We start from the raw sequence: 21,636 nt of genomic DNA, 5'->3' as shown, positions 1-21,636 counted from the left end.
TGACCGAAACATTTCGACGATCAGACTGGTTCCCCTCAAAAACAGTGTTGCACTCTGCAGTGAGTTTGAGAGAAAAGTCCAGATCCTACCTGTTTTCACACCTGCGCATACTTTGCCAATAACAAGTGAAGCGGGGGTGATAGAAGTTACAGAAACTGCCAGATGCAGCTCCCTTGGATTTTGCAGGCACAGTGGGGGTTTGAGACACTGTTAGACGATCCGACAAGCACTTCATCTGAAGCACGCTGAGGTGTGAAAGACAGGTTAGTCTTGAGGTACGCTGATAACATAAGTTATCCGTATAAAACGTGAATGAGTGCTTTTAACTTGTGGTCATATTGGTGATTTGGTGAAGACATTTGCCCTCCTATTCATTTAAAGCTTCATTGGACAGATGAGTATTTGCTTTCAAATGTCCCTCCTTACATCTTGGTTTGTCTCATTTAGAGGTCATTTTAGTGCCTCTTTACAATGACCAGAACATACCCCACTGCCCCCAGACGTACCTGCAGGGCGCCCAAAGCCCATCTGAAAAGGATGGGTGACTTTTTAAACGAGTCCTCTATATGGCGTACCTCGACAGAGTGCTTTGATACAATGGCATTGCGTGGCCACTCAGTCGGTTCAGAGCCGCTGAAGTGAGCACAGATCTGATATGGAATTAAAGGGCCAATTAGTCCTCAGGTAACGGATAACAGCTCACGTTCCTCTGCCGCTCTGCTTTGATGAGGCGCAGAGAGAAAGACAGACATGGCATGAAATCCAGAGCGTGGCATTCACTTAGCGGCCTCCACCCTCTGGCTTCAGACGCGACACAGGCCTTTGATTTTCCCATTAGCAGCCGGAATAGAGGAACCACCGCCTTAACCTACCTGGCTTATGATGTTCAAAAATGAGCAGTGTAGATAGCGTTGCCTCCTCCTCCTCCCCTCCGCTCATACCAGGGCTTCAGTCAGCCTGATAAGGGATAATCTCAGGCTAGCTGCTGTTCATTTACGGCTGAGCTTTACCCAGAATCCACATTAATGTTGTGTGGCAGGCCACATATCAACTCGTCCACGGGGCCTCTCAAGACGCTGCAGAACTGAAATGCAGGTGAGCACTTGGTCGGCTTCATCGGAATGAAAATGAACTCCCTCCACACCCGTGTGTTTAAGAGGTGCAGCTGGCCAACATGCTTTGAATGGGAAGCAGCTGGTGTGAATTTAATTGGAACAGAATGATAAGGCTGGCCAGAAGCCATCGATTGGCTGTCACTTTGATTCCATTAAAAAAAATTTTAAATTTCTGACTTCTTCGAAGTGATCTGAGAGTATTTATCTTGAGATGTTTTCATTATTATTAAATCATCTCACTTCATTCCTCAGATTTTACACCAGTCTTCCTGCGATCATTTCTACTTTCCACGTGATGACATCAGTGCAACAACACAGTGCTGCTCCTTCGTTATTGGAATATTTATGAGAACATTTATATTCCAATTAAGATCATTCATGAGAGGATAAGTATGAACGATATAAGCAATAAAACTCAAGCTACTTATTCTGATGTGTGGTACCAAATTTAAATAATCTGAGTGAGACAATTATTGCAGTATTTTGTGTTGAAGATGAAACATGGTATTTGTATTCATTATCAAACCCAAGACAGAGATTCTACATCATTGGTAAGAGCTCTGTGAGGCTGTACCCAAGGAAAGCAGGCTCCGAAGTACAGCTGGGGCTTATATGTTGGTGTAACCCAAAGCATTGGACACATGTTTACCAAAGTGTAGATCACCGATGGTAGAATCCATCCTGAGGAGACCATACCCCTTTACTCATGATAGAAGCACATAAACCAAAGAAAGAAGTTAGTTAACAAAGTCTGGTGTACAAAACATACTGTCGGGGTATTAAACCACATGGAGTACAGACCAAAACAGCATCAGGTCTAAAAAAAGACAGAGTGGGATAAAAGTTTTGGGGATATTTCAGTCTGGACGAAACCAACCAAGCAACAGAGAAATATTACCACCCCGGCAGCCTAATCCAATACAAACACTAGCGTAGCTAAAAACACCATTGCTTATTCAGTGTTACATAACACCTAAAGGGGCATGAGCGAAAAGGTTTATTTGGCAAGCACTAAATAGTTTCTTATCAGCGCCAGAAACTTGCGGACACGTCTTATGACCGCTGACGAACGTGATAAGAATATGCTTTAATTAGCTTTGAGGAGTACAATATCATTTTGACCAGTAAAAAGCAGTGACGACAATCAATGCTGTTGATAGACCCAAGTAGCCCAAGATTTATATGCTGTACCAGAGATAAAGTTATCAGATTAATTTGTTTTGCAGCCTGAATCTTGGAAAGCCATTGATTCTCATTTGCCTTTTGCAAAAATAATCATCCTGTGATGGTTAGAGTTTTTTCTTTTTTCCCCCCCAAATATAACTGTAGCTAATCCACACAGGCCTGTAGTTATGGTGGATGCTGATAGCAGCCACACACTTCATTTTTAATCATGAATTATTCCAGTCTGCCCCCGAGGCCACACTTAGTTTTTAATTGTCTCTGCCTTATGCCCACGTTGAATCAGACTTGTCTTGGTCTCTGACACTCTTGTAGGTTCACTCTACTTTATTTCTGCCTAACAAGATTATATGAACTTAAATGCATTGATTAGTTGGATATTGAAAAGTGTATAGAAAACAGTGCCAACAGGTCTGCATGACTTGTTTATCTCTACAAATTCCCTTAAAGCATTTGGAAAGACGTGTATGTGTTCTATCATCTATTTCAGACCTAATCTCATTCTCTGCTTTAGCATGTTCAGGTGAAATGTGTCCCGGTGCTATATGTTGCTCTCTGAAATAGTCCTCCAAACAGAGTTTATGTGGTATATAGCATTGCCATTCTGCTGCTGACTTTGATGTGTTCAAGAGTAGCAGTCACCTCACCACAACATGCGTACCACTCTAAACTGAGGCTAATTCTGAAGCAGGTTCAAATTTTGCACGAAGCCTCACGTTATCTTGATCAACTTTCTACGGAGGAGAGCACATTTGATTTCAGAACTTCTGAAACGTCTTTGGATACGATCTTTTATCAAAAACAAAGTACTCTTATACTCTGCGTGTACTATGAATATCAATTCGTGACAGTATGAAGGTAAAATTAAATGTTCTGGGGAAGTAGAACACAACCTGTGCACCTAACGGGGCTGGATCCGGTCCCAGCTGACATTAGGCGGCAGGCAGGGTAGACCCTGAACAAGTTGCCAGTTCATCACAGGGCTGACACATAGAGACAAACAACCATTCATGCCCACATTTACACCTACGGGCAATTTAGAGTCACCTATTAACCTAGAAACCTGCATGTGTTTGGGCTGTGAGTACCTAGAGAGAACCCATGCAAACACAATAGTGGACGCTGGAGCTGGAATCCCTAAATGAAACAGAGGCTAGTTTGGGTTTTTGAAGCGGTGTTATGTGAAGTAGTCAATGGAGAAGCAGACAGGACGACTAACACATCAAAACGTATTATAGCCACCTAAAAAAAATCAATATCAGTTTAAGTGTATGCTATATTTACTTTCTTTCCATCAGACCACATTTTGACTCTTTTGATAGAAACAGTGATTTTGCCTCGCAGCACATGGGAGTTGCCGATCTGCCGCTGCTACAAAAGCAAAAATACCTTTTTTTTTATGTAGCTAAAATACCTTTTGTTGCTGCTCCCATCCACAGCAGTACATTTCTTAAGCTTTTTTGTGCTGGTCCACCTGTCTGCCTCTTTATTCTTCAAATAACCCCAACTAACCCTTTATTGGTAGCACTTACATTCATGCTTTTTTCTTTTCTTTTCTTCCCATGACAAGTCAAAAATGTCTGTTTTCTGCAGAGTGTTTTGTGTGTGCATGACTTTGGGGAAAAAGTGAGTGGTGAAAAGCTGAAACTTGTTGTTTCAGCTGTGTTAGTTTTAGTTGAGACTTTGGCTATTTGGAGACAACCGAACAAGCTATAAGACAACACTGATTATACATTTCTTGCAGCAAATCTGTTCGCAAACAGAGGTGACTTTTGTTGCGTATTTACATTTCCAGCAGACACAGAACAATGCTTCCCCGTTATTCACTGCACTTTTAGCTCCTTTACCAGTTCTAGACCAATATTTGCCTCTTTGGGAGTTCATCAGCTAGTTGCTAACCCACTACAAGGTTTATAAGAGATGTGATATGTTATGTTAGTATCATAGCTTATTGAGATGGCTGCGTGGAGGAAGCCTGCACTCAGCTGCAGGAGACAGGTGAGGTGATTGACACAGCTGGAAATGGTTGTCTAATCACTCTTTCCTTTTTAAAAGAGTAGAGTGCTGGAGGACAGGGACGCACATAAAGGAAAGGCTGGGCAGCCAAGAGCGCACACCAAGCATTTACTGCCTGTATAAAGTTGTGTGTCTAGGTCGTGAAAATAAAATAATTGTGGTCAGATCCAAGATCAGGGAACCAACGGTAGCAGCAAGACTTGCTACAGGCTGCAATATGTCCAAATTGGGTTCCAATGCCCCTGGGGCAAAAAAAAAACAGGTTCATCTGACCATGCTTATATAATCACAGGAATCATGAATTATCAGAAGAACATGAAATTTCATTTAGTCATTTCAGTTTCCAGTCTGAGCGCTACTGCGTTCACATTCAGATAGAGCTTAATTTAGAAATGCTGATTCAGTGACTGTGCATGAATGTGTGGGTTACTGAATCCACCCATGCTGCCTCCGCCTCTTCCTCTTTAATGTCACCCCATGACCCGAAAATCAATGATAGACAAAACTAAACTAAGAAGCATTTCTAAAATGTAATTACAGGCAGCCAATAAAAAAGAGCTGGGGTGACACCATGACTACGTCTCTTTGTCTCAACTCGGTTATTTATGCCTTCAGCTCTTATATCATATTGATTACGTCTTGTCATAGGTTTTGAGATGAGGTCTTCTGGTGTCAGTGAAAGGAAAAAAAATTATTGGATTATGGGTTTAATTTGATTTCAGGAAACACATCTGCATAGTAATGAGATGTGGCCGGGTTCCTGTGGCTCTCTTTCTCTACCTGACTGCTGTTACTCCCCATCTTCACACAGACCCTGGGTCAGCTCTCTACTCTTGAGAGAAGAACAAACTTCATTATGTGCATGAGAGCAAATCAAATAAAGCAGCAGACTGATCTCCATCATATTGCTGAATATATATTTTTTTTGGCGTGTCCCGGGGTCTGAGTCTGAGGTTTGACTCTCCGGATGCAGAGAAGGGTCATTCCAAGTAAACTTAACTTCATCAGCCCTGCAGTGCTTCCTTCTCTACACTCCACACTTTGATAATAATGGGGTGAGAGGTGAAACATCTTCATGGATTTGCAAAGTCCACTTGCTACGGATTTAACTCTTCTCAAAGAATTTGTACGCATCTCTTTTCTCGCTGTCTTCGGTATGTTTTTTTTTGGTGTTTTGGCATTCATTGTCACTCAACTTCCCTGCGGAGTTGGTAAAAAGCCAAATCCAAATAATAATAAAATCAAATTGGAAGTGGAAATAATTAGCGAATGTAGAAATAGCTTCAAAGTTGAGGTATTTTTTAATTAGCGAATGTAGAAATAGCTTCAAAGTTGAGGTATTTTTCGTCTTATTTTCCCACGTTTTTAGCGAGAGAGTGGCGATGTAAACCTTTGGGGGCAATTGTGGACCTTCAGTGTGTCCACTGGGGTGCTTGTTTTGCCTCTGACGAGCTCACATTGCTACATGATGAAAAGTGAAATCTTTTTTTTTTGTTCCACCACAAACAGCGTTGCATGTTTAAAGCCCCAAGACTCCATTGACAAAAACAAAAAAACACCTTGCACAATGCGAGAACTGCAAGTCTGTTTGTGTTCTTGTGTGACTTTGGTGAATTTGAACTAACAAGTTAAAACACCAAAGTTCCACAATAACAAACAAGCTGTACTTTTGTCCTCCTCAGCCTGCTAGTGCTGCAGAAAGCTTTATTTACAGCGAGAGCATGCTGATGTTGTTTTGTGCTTTACAAGTCTCCTCTCCGTGCATCAGGCAAAACCTGTTTGTATCTTTCAGATATCTCGAATATTACACTTTTATAAAGCAGGCATACGCCTCTAATAGCAATCATATGGAATGATAATATGAATGATAACCTCTTCAGCATACAAATCTGTGACTCACGTTTAATTTTAAACCTCTGAATGAGATTTATATCTGTATTGGAAACATCTTCAGCTGAATTAGTCCCCGCTCTCGTGTAGGAGGACGTGTTGAACGAGGAGGAAACACAACATCCCTGCTGTACCGAACCGATTTGTTCATTAGAATAATGCTAAATTAGTAATCAAAATAATTACTCTAATCCCACAGCAAAGTGTTTGAACAACACGCTGTGTCTTTGTGTGCACAAGCAGCAGCAGCAGCCTGACTGGGGGAACCGAAAAGAACTCTGCATGTTTTTACTTTTGAGTTTAGCTCAGAGGAGAGACACATTTTGCTAAAAACACTCCGATAATAGCTGACTGAAAAGTTCAGAGGGAACAAATTTGCAATGTTTAAAGTGTTCTTTTCTTTTTCGCTCCTTCAGATTCAGGAACATTTGTATTGTTTCCAGAAATGGAACACAAACACAGCTGCAAGTAGTTCATTAAGGTGGAGGGTGTTGAAGTTGTAGGGGAGGACAAATATAGTAAGCAGACCTGTTACCATCAACAAAGCTACACATGCATTAGACTCTGTGGTGGTTACAGCAAGAGGATTCCAGGTTCCATGTGGAGATTGCATCTTCTCCTCATGTCTGTGTGGGTTCTCTCCGGGTACTCTGGCAAATCCCCACAGTCCAAAATCATGCACTTAATAGGTTAACTGGTGACTCTGTTTGTCTATGTCTCTATGTGCTGTGTGATAAACTGGCGACTTGTACAGGGTGTACCCCGCCTCCCGCCCAATGTCAGCTGGGATAGGCTCCAGTTTGTGTGCACGTGCAGCTGTTTTCACGCCCAGTGCATCGAATACGGCAGCTTAGTCAGCCATTTCAAACTAGGACGCTGCAGGTACCGCTCTACAGTAATGTTCTGATGTGCCGTTGAAGTCGGCAGGTGATGTGGCATAAAGAGTAAGAAGTGTATGAAAGCACACAGGAGGTTGGAATGCATGGATGGTCTTCAGACCAGAAGATTGGTGACTCTTTTTTTTTTTTTTTTAAGTTATGTAACTAACTTTAAATACTAACTAATCTATTTTTACCCAAACCATGAAAATAGTAACTAACCAAACTATAACCATATCACAACATGAATGACATTTTTATTTTTGTTTCCATGATGAAGTTCACCCGACCTTTCCCAGTTCCTGTACATCCATCACTCATAAAATGTGAAATGTTTCTCAGCATTACATTTATTTTGAAAAATCTAATGGGACATTGCATATTTAATATTGCTAACTTGACTGAGGAGCCCAGCCCATGCAAAACTAACCCTACAAAGTTACATAGATGTCCATAGACCATGATGTGGACTATGGACTAGCCCTAAATGGACCCAGTCCAGACCTTAAAGCTGTAACTGCAAAGACGGTAACAAGATACAGTCAAAAAAACCACGAGTCGCAAGTCTGAGACGACAACAACAACAAAAAAAATACATTGAGACGAAATAGACCTTTGATAATAAAAGCTATGACAAATTGTATGTCTTGTTTTCATTGACGAGACGACATGGGATTCAAATGTTCTCTCTCTCTGTCACACAGACACAAGGAAGAACAAAGAACAAACACAGAAGAGATAAAAGAAAAAACAGTTTGACTAAGAGGCTTAGAGACTTTTCGCCTTTGTTTAAAACTAGACTAAATGTTTAAGTTGTCTTGAACTAAAACTTCGAAGTATACAAAATGACTATAATAAGTGTAATAACACTAAAGTAGTTTCCAAAGTGAACTCTGGTACTACAGTCCAACACTTGTGTCTGAGGTTAACAGTCAGTCAAAATACAATTTCACGACAGCGAGAGGATCGTGTTAAAGTTAACATCTGCGCTGAAGTCAAAACGTTAATGAGTTGCTCTCTATTAGATCCTCTCAGTCAGATTACATCACAATAATCAAAACACTAATTACATGATATAAAACAGCTTTTGCAGATGGCAACTAAATGAACTTATTTAATTCGGCTAATGTTGATGTGCGTATTTATCTCATTTTCATGATGTTTAATGACTCTTTTTTTTTTTTTTTCCGCTGTTGTTTTTCTCCGGGTGAAGCCGCAGAAACGGCTCATTATGAATAATGAAGCGAATAACAGCACACGCCGAACGCATACTGTACTTTCAGCCGCGTGTTTGCTGTGTGAATAATTCAATGCGATTTGTATAAGCAATAATCCTTCATAATGCACCCTTTACTGAGAGGAAGAATAGACAGAAGGTGCAGAAAAGTGGTTTGCTTAAAAGCAGTTGAGGCGATGGTGGGAATGGGGAATGGCGGCGTGTGCTCGGGGAGTTATTGCTCCACTTACTTTACAAACTGAAAATCTCATTAAGTGTGACACTGAAGATTAGTTGAGAGGGACCAAAGTGGAAAGAGAATGAACTCACAAAGGCGCTGTGAGGAGGCTTTGGCTTTGTTTGCCATCATTAATTCAGCATTGAAACAGCTCAGGGGGAAGCTCCGAGCCGCTGATCAGAAGAGCCGTGAATATGACAGGCGAACAGGTGCCCTTTTTCCTCTCCAAACACTTTTTCCCCTTTAGCTCCCCTCCTCGGGTCTTAATTGAGGTGAGTTGTGTATTTGGGCCATCTGCGTGCTGACAAAATAAAGCCGGCTTTGATTTATGGTACCTCGAGACATATTAGCTCCTGAATTTCACCAGAAAAGAATCTCAACTCCACTTGTGAAGTCAAAGACAGTGAGCGTGAGAGCAATTTGAATGTTTTATTGGAATTTATAGTTCAGTTGTGAAGCTAGAAAAAAACAATAAATGGGATTTATTTGAGTTACATGGTTCCTTCTCTTGTATGTTATAAATCATGCATGTGCACCATCAACATAGACTTTATAAAGATGGACAAAAATATGGACAAAATATTCCAGAAATAAAATCTGCACGGTTGTGACTGGGTTAGTCATGGTGGTATCATCTGTCATCTCAATCCCAAGCAGGGCTCAGCTGTCAATCATCATGTGAAACCTGCTCAAATCATGAATTAGAACCAAAATAATTCTCATAAAAATAAACAATTAAACAAACATCAACTACCTAAAATGACAGAAACCATCTTTGGGAAAAATGTATGTTGACAACAGGTCAATAAAACCAATGGGCTAATGTCACGGTAGCTGTTGAGGATCATGACATGAACTCAAAATAATAAAATAAATAATAAAATAAATAGTTCTTGACTGTGGTATTTTGGCAAAATGATTTGAACTCAAGGGTCAGTCAAGCGTTTCCATCATCCACTTAAGAAGACCATGAGATTTTGGTTGGACGCACGAGAAAAGCTAGACCATTGAGTCAAGGTTCTTTCAGTGTAGTGATCTGCCAAAGTTTCTTTTTTCCAGGATAGCGGTACTTGAGAATGAACAGACTGAGGTAAAATGTACTGAACCTTTTCTTATCTTCAACTCTGTGCAACGTTTGTCCATGACTCACTCTTTCACACGTATCCCAGCAGATTTCATTACTCTTATGAGCCAATGTCCATGAAAATAGTCTTTCCTGTGGCCTCTTAGAATAGCGAGTTGAGCACTGGACAACACTGTGTCGTCTAGATGTGCTTGTGGTTCTTCAGATGTAAGGTATCATAAAATTCTACATATATCAGCTGCATTTTAGTACAAATCAATGATATGAAGTCCATATTGAAATGAGCTCAATTGCTGCACCAGTATAACTCCACTGCGACAGTGTTTGGATGTAACACAGAATGCTTAAATGATGGTCGAAAAATAAGCAAGAGCACACACACACACACACACACACACATGCACATTTGCACACACACACACACACACACATGCACAGTCTGCACATTTGCACACACACACACAGTCCGCTCTAATGATGTGTCTAACAGTCTGCTTACATGACCATTAGGCAGCTCAAGTACAAGGGCAAACCGTGATATTCCAGCAGCACTTAGCAGCAATGTGGCGCCAAGCACCAATAGTTTAACTCATATTGTGCAGTGTGGGTGTTGATAGCTGTTAGTGGTTTTGTTTCATGGCTTATTCTCTCCGAGGAACACTTTATGCGATGTGGACATTGGGACTGAGAGCAGCCTCTGGATGCTTTAGTCGTGTCTGAATGTGCTGCTCAATGTAGCTGAGCAAAAACACATTAGAGGGTAGTTTGTAATCTGTGTTAACCACAAAAGTCTTTCACACACGTAGAATTTATTTGGGCAGCCAGCCCTAAAATGTTTTTTTTTTTTTGTATTCTCTGCTTTTTTTTTTGCAGCCACACAGCTTCCAAATGCAAACACACACCACACAATCATACTCCGAACACCTGGGAATGATAGAGTGGCACTTACAGTAAATTCAATTTACTTTATAGTGTGCAATAGTACTTCAACACTGAGCGGTGCTAACACACACTACCTTCTGTGCACCACCACAATAGACACTAGAAAAAAAAAATACAAAAGTCAGACGGAGGGCCACAGATCCGAACAAAACTTGGTGTAAAAATTGACCGAAATCGATACAACTGTGAAAAAAACATTAATTCCAAGCAAGTTCCTGTGCCTATTGCCAGCATGTGTGTGTCACTGTGTGTCACCACTCTCCTCCTAGGTAAAGTCCTTTAAACATACTTAAATAATTAAACGTTTTCGAATTTCCACCTTGGGAATAAAAAAAAGCATCAGAACATTGCCTGAAATCTTTACATTGCATTTGCAGTGAGCAAAACATGCGACAGTTTGATAATATTGTGGTGCCACCACATATTTCCACAAATACAACAGGCATGAACATGTTCACATATAGAGTTGTTGAAAATACCAAAATAATGGAACATGTCCTGTTAAGTAATCCTCCTTGGGGGATTTATTTCAAATGTAGTTTTGTCACATCTAATATGTTAAATATCAAATCCTCACTCTTGGATCCTTCTTTACATTATGGCCACTTCATAAATCAGATAACTGGGTCAGCTGTGGCTCAGGTGAGTCGTCTAGTTAACAGAGGGTCCTGGTTCCATTTCCGAGCTCCTCCAGTCCAATCGAACTGTCCTTTAGCAAAGTACTGAACCCCAACACTGCTCCCAATGGCTGTGACGCCAATATGTGTTAATAGGTGAGATTGGTATCATCGTGAGTGTTTTGGATAGGAAAAATGCTCATGAGCAGTTGGCACCTTACACGGCAGTCAGTGTATAATTGTGTGTGTGTGAATGTGACAAGTGTTGTAAAAGCTCTTTGAGTGGTTGGTAGACCAGAAAAGCTCCATATAATACAAGTCCATTTACCATTTTACCAACTGTCTGACCTCAAAAAGTCTAAATGCAGAAGCATTCGAGACTGAGTGAAATCTAATCTCTGAAAACAACTCCAGAGGAGGTTTTCACATGTACTGTAGCCAGACGTTGAAACATTCATCCATCTCTCCAAGATGCAAATGGAGTCTTTGCTTCTCCTGCAGTGTGGCTATGTCAGCCTGTGGAAATAGGCACTCGCTGTCTGATTGCATTCACAGTCTGTCTCTGTCTGTTGAGTTACACTAAAATTAGACTGAAATTTTGTTCTCTGTTTCATGGAATAATGGGACCAATTTCTTTGCACGCCATCAACTACAAAGTTCACAGAGCTGTCGGTGCATCAGTCCAACCTCAATGTTCAGTATGGGTGAGGGAGGGATATAAGTCAGGACATGTAGGTATTTGGACCAATTATCTGCTTTTCTGTTGCTTGTAATACCATTCTTAGTCCTTGTTAGCTTATGGATAATGTCCACTCAGGTGGTGACCTTTTATATGTGTTAGTCGTAGACTACATAAAATATAGACGTAGGCTGTCACCATCTTGGCAGTCCTGCCTTTGCTGGCTAATCCAAAAAAAAAGACCCAACTGTCAATCAATGGGTGAGTTATATAGACATTAGCTATAGAGGCCAGAACTGTTTTTTGTACCAAGCTGTAAACATGTTTATTATATGGGAGGCTTATGGAGGTTGACTCACTTTTGTAGTTTTTGGCACGTTCTGTGTTGGCTAAAGGTTTCAATCACATGGGTAGATGGTTCAGGTCAGTAGTATGTTATAGAACTGAATAGCGGAAAACCAAAAAGCTTCTCAGTTTGTTACGTAGCCAATATGTGCAGTAATGTTTCTTCCATTGGATCTGCCCGTGGATTTCCACTCAGCCTCATAGACTTTACATTGACGATGACATGACGATAGTACGGATTTTTAAATTGCTTTTCTCAGCCCAGAGGAATGTTATACAAATATAAAACCTCCAAAATTCATAATAGAAAGAGCAATAATTGACTGGTCAATGGGGAAAATGCCTTTTTTTTTAGGCCACAGGGGATTTTTCATCTATAATACATCCATGGTTTCCGCTTGGTGTTGGTATGGTTATCATATGATGTCCATACATGGTCCACACCAGAGACTATCCATACTTAGGCTTACTGCATATTCCTTTTTCGGTTCATACATACAATTTTTTACTTGTAGGTCTACTTATCAGTTTGCTTCGCATTGTTTCCTTGAATTCTTTCTAAGAAAGAGACGAAGACTCTGATATAAGTATACAAGATAAAACATGTTGTAAAGTCAATGATTATTGTGTCATTCCCAAAGAAGAAAATTGCGATACCTTAGAAAACATGTCAGTAGTACGGGTGCATGCCTCCCTCTGTAAAATGAACATCCTTACAGACCTTTATGTTATGTTCACTTATCAGTGCACCGCCTGTGAGGGCTCAGTTTTCTCTTAACTCTCTGCTGAACTGAAGGTTAATTGTCCGTATGTTCTGGGTCACTCCTCCGCAGTCCCCCCCTCCTCTTCCTATATTGTTAAGTTAACACCCTCAAATTTTCTTCCTCCCTTTCTGTTTTCATTCTCTGGTGCTTTCATGAGGATTCTTTCATACACCACATTGTGCTCAGGCCTTCATTCTTCGCCAAGCATTTTATTCTGGCCCTGCTTTGCAGCTCCCTCAGCTTGAGTATGATGATTAGAAATTTTCAAAAGAGCAGCAGAATCTGGAGCTCATCTCATCTCAGATCCTTTGTCTTCGGTCTTATTTGACAGTAAAAAAAAGGAAGAAGAAGCAAATGGGATGCTGCCGGTCTGACTCATTTTCTAGAAACTAAAGCCTGTGATGTGTTTCTGTTTGACCATTTTCTGCTTGTCATAAAACTAGAATGAACAATACGTAGTTGCTGGTCGTATGTTCCTGGGGTTTCTGTTGCTGTTAACAACCACAGTGTGCATGGTATGAAATTAATACCATCTGCCCTCTCGGGCCATTTGCCTCTCCAGTCACTGAGGTACAAATTACCATAGAGCTCACAATACAACATGGATTGCAATGCAAGTGTTGTGATTTGATTTATTGTCCCACTTCTTCAGCTTTTGGCAATAACACAGCCACATCAATAATACCTGTGTGTTCAGCAAAAAGCGACAAGTTAATTACAAGAATAAATGAAAGAACTTCCAGGAATTCTTCTAGAAAGAGAGCGCGGTTTAGTGCAACAATGATGTGAGTTCCTGAAGGTGGAACTTGGAAAACAGTGGAAGGCTGAAAAAAATACGGCGTCACTCCATTAGTTTGTGTTTTCCGCTCGGTTGCTGGGATTTAAGGTTGCACTTTAGCTGAAACTTTGGCAGCCTGTCGAGTGACTCCAGGCTGTTCAGTTCCAACAATTCACCATTGCTTTAAAAACTGTTGTAAGTCTTTTTGTTATGTTCTAATTACATGTTGTTTTGCAAAACCAGCTATTGGCCTCTTTTAAGGAAAATTTCCTCAGTCAGTCAGTCAGTCAGTCAGTACATCAAATTTGAGAAATGATTTGTGTAGCCCAATCAGTCCATATCAATGTGTGTTCATCAATGTTTGGGAGTACTCTTGCGTATGCAAAAAAATAAGCTTTTAGTGTCTCCAGGGGGAGCTGTATAAAGTCTGATAAAAGAAATGATGTTACTTGAGTCAGCTTCCTTTGGTTTTGAAGACTATAAGTGTGAAAATGAAACAAATCCGGGAGTGCAGAGATAGAAAGAAGTGACCTCACCAGACTTCTCTTGCTGCTTTTCTGATAACTGTCTTATTTTCAAGTTTTATTGAAAAAAACTAAACAGAAATGAGATGAACATAATTCAGTCCACAGTGCCGGGTGTTAGTGCTATAAACCAGCAGCTGCCCAGCGTGCAGTTTTCATGAGCTGGTTAAGGCTGAGAATTTAAAGCCCCTCATGTCCACACAAATATTGCCTAAAGTCCTGGATATAAAACAATACAAATCAAAATATACTTCTAATTCATTCAATTCATAGCATAAGAGTTTAGTAATGCTTGTAACATTGTAACTTCATCTAAAATGGACAGAAACCAAATTAATTAAAACAAAATCTCGCCTTTTTTGTCACACGAAGGGACCTAAACATTAAGTAATAACACAGATGTCGTGTTAAGCCTCCTTTTGTTTCAGTTTATACTGTATTTTAGTGGTGCACACAATATTGCCAAACAATTATTCAAATTACTCAAATTAGTCCGCCGCACAGTGAACCTAGAGGCTTTAAGTCCCCCTGAGTCTCTGGGGGCCCCGGCGCGGGTTTTCCACTTTTCTGGTTGGTAATTCAAATGTGGGATTATAAAAATCACCTTAAAGCTTCAGACTGGCCCTACACTACCCTCTGCTTTTGCATCAGGATAGAAGACATCTTCCAGTTCAAGATTTCAGAGGTGAGAGCAAGAGGCCAAGTTTTCCTCCAGCAGCTGTCTGGCAGGATTCAGTCGCATGTTAAATCTCCGACAGAACATTTCTCCTGCTCTCTGGGCTCGGTTCGACGACGAGTTAATTAACAAAGCAGGTTTTTGAAGACTTGTCTTATATCTTGCCACTTCACAAATATGCTATCTTAGTTTAAGGTCTTTAAATCTAAAGTATGAACTGAAGATAATGAAAAAATCTACTGAAAACTACAAAACATCATATAAAACTTTTAAGAGTGGTCAAGAAATTTAAAATTCCAAAGTGCTCCGCAGCGTGAGCAGAGACTTTAGTAAAGAATTCATGTTTGGACTGAACAGTCCAGACAGAGACTGTGCTGCTTGCCTGGGGGCAACCAACTGGCTGTCTGGCCGGTAGTCAGGTATCTGCGAGGCCTGTGCTGGCCACGGTACCGGCCATGTTTACCAGATGCACCGTTCCCTCAGGTGAGTGCACTACAGCTGGCAGCTCGGGGATCCAGCAAACCTGCTGGCCCTCGGCCTGAAACATGCTGGATGATGCCTGAACCTGAGAACCGCACAGATAAACATGTCTGTATGTGCCGCATAGAGCTTACCCACTGGACAAGGCGAACAATGAGTACAGATAAACAGCCACAGACTGCAGTTTGTGCTCAGTGGCAGTCGTATGGCGCCACTACAATTAGTTTGAAGAAAGCCAGTCTAGTTCTTCAATGGTGAAACGTTTTGAAATATCAATATCAGTATCTTTGGAGAAAGAGTGGTGTACGTTCCCAGGAGAACATCTTTGACCTAATTCTAGTAGACTATTATGCACCAAACGAGAATAGATATTCTAAAAATAGAGAATGTTTTATCTGCCTCAATGGACTGTGGAAAGATTCTTAACTAAATAAAATGAATAAAATCTAAGTGAGTTTATTGTGAGTGAGCAACATGTTAAAGATCCGGTGTGTAAGATTTAGTGAGCTCTCTTTACAGAAATATAATGTAATATATAACCATGAGTTTTTTTAAAAATATTTTTCGCACATTTCATGACCACTGTGCCCCTCCTTCATTCACACTAGTAAGGAGACGTTGAGGCGAGGGGGATGCAACCACATCTGGACACAACTACGTCGCTACACGCCATTAAATCCTACACACTGTTCCTTTAACTAAACATATTGCCACACATGCATAGCCATGTGTCTCATATTTTGTTCATACCAATGGATCACAATCACAAGTTAATAAATTCAAACAGGTCTGCTGTTATGTGACACAGCTGCAGGCCTGCAAGCTGACGGAAGTCAGCATTGAATAACTTTGAGCAACTCCTACTACAGCTTCAATGTTGACTAAAAATGTCTGGAGGAATATGTCGCTCACTGCTGACAGTTTAGGGCAACACAAAACAAAGTAACATTGAACATAACTCAGCTAACATGAACATGATGGCAATGCAGAGCAGGCTAACACACCAGAGCACCAAATGTGCATTAATGTGAAAATAATCCTCAACAAGTGCACTATTCATCTCTGTGTGAGTAACATTTATTTTTCAATTTATAAAATAAATGTCCAGCTGGTTTAGGAAAGACAGCAACTGCCCAAGGAACCAAGACTCTCAGAGGCCCGCTAAGGCCCTCAGTTGTCTGTTTGGCAATTTGTGCCAGTCCAATTAAAAACAGAAAGGGTAAGGGCTCCAAGGTGGCTCCTGCATTCTTACCCAATATATTGAACACTCCAGGGGACTTGGGGTGGAATGGCCCAGAGTTCACTTTGTTAATTGAATGCCCAGTTAATCTGGCCCTGTTACTGCTTTTATTTAAGAGTATTTTAATTTTATGCATAAACTTCTATTCCACTTTGTGTCAGAGGGAAATATTGTACTTTTTATTACTCTACATCTTTTCCAAATTGTAGTTACTTGCATCAGAAACAGTAATGATACTAATGTCCAATACTATGATTTGTAATCATGTAGTCACGTAAAATTCTGAACACAGATATTTACCTGCTGTGTTTTGTTTCTACTGATTATTTTAATAATCTGAAATCGACTTCCACTGCTGGTTAAGATGAGGTAAAATGTGGTCTTAGCTGCTGTGGTGCTGGCTTGTATCATAGTTTTTATTTCTTCAGCTGACAACATGAGCCAAGTCTGAATTTCTATGAGGATTAGAATAAATAAATAAATAAATAAAAGATGATTCCCCTCAAAGCATCTGCATCTCAAACACTTTGTCTTCTGTTTTAACCCCTCCATTTTTAAATATTTTTTATTGAATGCAATGTGTGAAATGGGACTTTTTCCAGATCATTTTCATAAGCAGGCACATTTTCATAAACCCATTCCAATGTAATCCTCGCCCTCCACCAACCTGGGATATTCTTCACCAGTGCAGAAGGCCACCTCATCTATTTGAATAGGAAATGACTGCTGAGTGTGTCTGCCTCGCGCAGCCAAGTGCTCTCTGAGTTTAACCCTTCAGGCTAAAGATAGAGCCCCCTGAGACTCTCTTCAGCTCCACCGAGGGAGCTGTTAACTCCTGTTTGTTTCTTCTCCTTTGATTTTCCGCATGTCTGATGTAGAACACAGTCTCCTGGGGGAGTGACTGGTTTATTATGTAAGAGTCTGTACTTGGTGTACAATTATGCCTGCATGTAAGTTTTCAGATTAAGTCTTTAATGAATGATTCATTTGTACCTATGCAATCTAACTTCTGGCACTTGATTATGAATATTAGTTTTAGTCATGCTGTGGTCATTTTGTCACTTTGTGCATAAACCAAAGAGGTTGTGCATTTTTAATTGTTCCATTTGTCCATTTTCTTTTTTTAAATTTGGGATAATCAACAGTGAGTTGGATATTGTTGCAAAAATGAACCCGTGATGACCGGGTGATGCAGGACATGGGGTTTATTTAGCAGTTGTATGTTATCCATAGCAGCAGTCTGAATGTCATAATTGACCAATTATAACCCAATATTCAACAAAGCTGTGCAACCTATAACTGCTAACATTCAAAGTATACCACCAAAAGCAAGACAGATTTCATAGCAATCCATGAACCACAACTAGTAGATGGCACTAGTAGAAAAGTCAGGATCTTCGAGGTCGACAGGATTCGTCCACTGACAACCGCCATGGTGGACCGACAGACTAACAGACCAAGATTTCCTGATGTTATTTATTTAGTGCTCAGAGCAGCAAACAGCACAAGAACCCTGATGCCCCCCGATACATTTACCAAAGAGAGAAGAGAGACAACAAACACTGAATTCTTTTAGAGAACAAATCTTTCCTTTATGTCCGGTAGATTACAGTTAGGGTTTTGGACAAAAGTAAAAGTAGTTCAATACAATCATTCTGATCAAATCAATTCGTTTTAAGCTTTAATCCAAAACAGAATCATATCTTGATTTTTCAGTCTGTGACATACTTTATAATACACGTATTGTCTCCTTGTAACGAACGGTATGTGTAAAGCTTTCTGCATGTCCCCATGGTGTTGAGAGACGCTCTGTGAGGCAATTCAATTCGAAAGGGCCAACTGATTGGTAGAGAAACCTTATTTTCCAAGTATTGATCCTAGGGGCAACCCGCAAAATGCAAAAACCTCAGCAAGACGGATCTGCTGTCAAGTCTTACAGTAGAAATCAGGCAATCAATGTCACATACCTCCACCGGGGCCTGTATGAGCCTAATTCCACTCATCGGCGCTAAATAGTGAAAACCCTTGGGTTCATCAATCATCAATTCAAGGAGCACTCTTTAGTTAATAGTCCGGTCTGTACCCACTGAACGGCCACTGCATTTATCTATGTGAGCCAGTAGATACTCCCTCTATTCGACGGAGGGAGGAGATGGGTACAATATGTTTCTCTATCCTCTTTTTTTACTCAGCTTGCTGCACTATAATTTGCAATTTGGGCCTGTGTACTATCATGATTTGAAATTGAAGCTTGCAGCAAAGATTGATTATCTCTAACCCCGGCGGAATACATTTGATTGGTCAATTTTGTAGAAAACTGCATGCTTGACTGTGAAAGTCAATATTTCCTGAATGATATAGATAAGTAATATCTCATGACGCATCATTTCACCCAATACAGAAGTATGCTCGTGTATCAGTAGAGCCAGCTCAAGCCTTTCTAGGGCCTTGAACTGAGATTTCTTCCTACCCACTCATCCTTGAAATTCAGCAGAATTCATGTATATTATATAGGAGCTAAGGTGAAACTAGTGGCAATTACTGAACAGGAACACAGAAAACTAGCATGCAAGTCTTTCACAGATACACATTTTGTTATAGTGCCCTTACCTCCTTGATATCGACATATATAGATATTGGGAAATTATGGGATTTTAAGGTGTTACCATGTTTACAGCTGCTTTCATTTCGTTTTTATTGCGACCTCAATGCCGAGACAAGCTTGTCTCCTTTGTATGTTGCGTTCAACTAACATCCACAAATTAAGGCATATGACATAATACACACCCCTGTGACTTTATGGTTTTTGTTGCTTTACAGTTGACAACAGCTTGCCAATAAATGTAGTAATGTGCCAGCAAAAGGGATAAAAGAAGACAGCGATGCTTTATTTCACATGGACTTAATTATTTGGTTATAATTTGTTTCGAGGTGCCCTTGAAAGAAATCAGTAATTTGTTACGAATAATAGGGAAAATAGAACTGCTGTATTTAAGCCCAGGCTTGTCAATTCAAGATTTACACATCTGTTACCCTGATGCGCACAGATTAAATGTCTCATTTCACCTACATTTAGTACCACAATTTTACTTTTTTTACCAATATTTTCCAAGATTAAGGCTTTTTCTGGAAAACTTCTTGGACATTACTCTATAACATAGTGTTACCAGCCTGCAAATGGATGTAAACAATGCAAGTTTTGCAAATGTTTTCCAAAATGTATTAATTAACACATTGATTTTCAGTGAATTTATAGGAAAATGCCACAAAGTAGCGTTCCATAAACTAAATTTGGTTTAACAGAGAAACTTATGTATAAATATTTAAATGACGACAATATGGAACAAGGACATTATCTCATTTAACATGATACACACCAGCTGACAGATGTTTTTTTCTCTCTTCCTCAGGTTACAAGTGCTCACGCCTCAAAGTCGGACATTGTCAAATCTGGAAGCCCCAAATCCACACTAAAGCATATATGGACAGAAAGCAGTAAGGATATGTCCATTAGTAGGCTGCTGTCACAGACTCTACATGGCAAAGAGAACAGCACAGCCTTGGACCTACGCTATGACACTCCAGAGCCCTACTCTGAGCAGGACCTGTGGGACTGGCTGAGGAACTCCACAGACTTGCAGGACTCGCGGCCGCGAGCTAAACGGCGGCCAATGGTCAAGACGGGGAAGTTCAAGAAGATGTTTGGCTGGGGGGACTTCCACTCTAACATCAAGACGGTCAAACTCAACCTACTAATCACCGGTAAAATCGTGGATCATGGCAACGGCACCTTCAGTGTCTACTTCCGCCACAACTCCACAGGCCAGGGCAACGTGTCCGTCAGCTTGGTCCCTCCAACCAAGATAGTGGAGTTCGACGTGGCAGCGCAGCAGTCCGTCATCGACGCCAAGGACTCAAAGTCCTTCAACTGCCGCATAGAGTACGAGAAGGTGGAGAAAGGCGCCAAGAACACACTCTGCAATTTCGACCCGTCCAAGACCTGCTACCAGGAGCAGACCCAGAGCCACGTCTCCTGGCTCTGCTCTAAACCTTTCAAAGTCATCTGCATCTTCATTTCCTTCTACAGCACCGACTACAAACTGGTGCAGAAAGTGTGCCCGGACTACAACTACCACAGTGACACTCCTTACTTCCCCTCTGGCTGACGTTCCCATGCACTCACATACAGAAAAGTGGACGAGTGGAGCACAGACTGGGGCTTATACCCATACCAGAGAAATGTGTATGTTAGCCGTACTGTCCCCAAACATGTCCATACCAGAGTGTCAGTCACCCCAACTTATTTCCCAATTTAATGTTCTGAATTTTGAGTAAGCAGTTACTTTTAACTGTTAAAAATTGGTATATAGTACCATAATATGCTTAAAAATGACCTGAATAACTCTGTGATTATTATGATTATTATCAGTTAGAATTTTGTTCCTGAAATATGTTTTGTCTCTGTTGAACAAAGTGTAGATAGCAGGGGTTTATTGGTCCTTTTGGGATTGTTATCACTATTAAACTCTGCCCTTTGTTGTTGTTATGTTTAGTTCACACCTCGTTTCAAACTCGATGGTAATAACTTTGTTTTCCCCTTTTAGCATATTTCATATACAATGCTTTAACTCTCTGGACTACAACATATGGACTGTTTGCCCCTGCTGTGCTATTTACGCTCTGCAGTTTATCCTGCATAACTGGAAAAACAAAATCAACTCCTCATTTCAAAAGAATAAAAAAAAAAGATAATAACAATAATAATAAAATAAAATCCTCAGACGTTTTTACAAAACCTGCAAGGCAGCTGAAGAGGACAGCGAAGATTCAGATGTGAGTTTGATGCTTTTAGAAATGTAAGGTGGTCCATGCCTATGTAGGGGTGAGCTGGAACTGAGCAGGCTTCACCCCCTCGGGCGAGTTTCAGCCAGGAGAGAAAGATACTGCAACACTGTCGATCTTCAGCTGTCGT

The 21,636-nt window shown here is 40.6% G+C and overlaps 1 protein-coding gene across 1 annotated transcript in view; it reads left to right on the top strand.

Moving 5' to 3' along the window:
- The window catches only part of nxph1 (neurexophilin 1), a 44,605-nt gene extending 23,355 nt beyond the window's left edge, over positions 1-21,250 (top strand). Inside the window, exon 2 of the mRNA XM_010741424.3 lies at positions 20,075-21,250. Coding sequence (XP_010739726.1) covers positions 20,075-20,830 — 756 coding nt within the window. The 3' untranslated portion in view covers positions 20,831-21,250. The remainder of the gene's footprint in view (positions 1-20,074) is intronic.
- The last annotated feature ends 386 nt before the right edge of the window (positions 21,251-21,636 follow it).

This window comes from Larimichthys crocea, chromosome XIII (genome assembly GCF_000972845.2).
Source record: "Larimichthys crocea isolate SSNF chromosome XIII, L_crocea_2.0, whole genome shotgun sequence".
NCBI lineage: Eukaryota > Metazoa > Chordata > Actinopteri > Sciaenidae > Larimichthys > Larimichthys crocea.
This window is presented reverse-complemented; position numbering and strand designations above follow the sequence as displayed.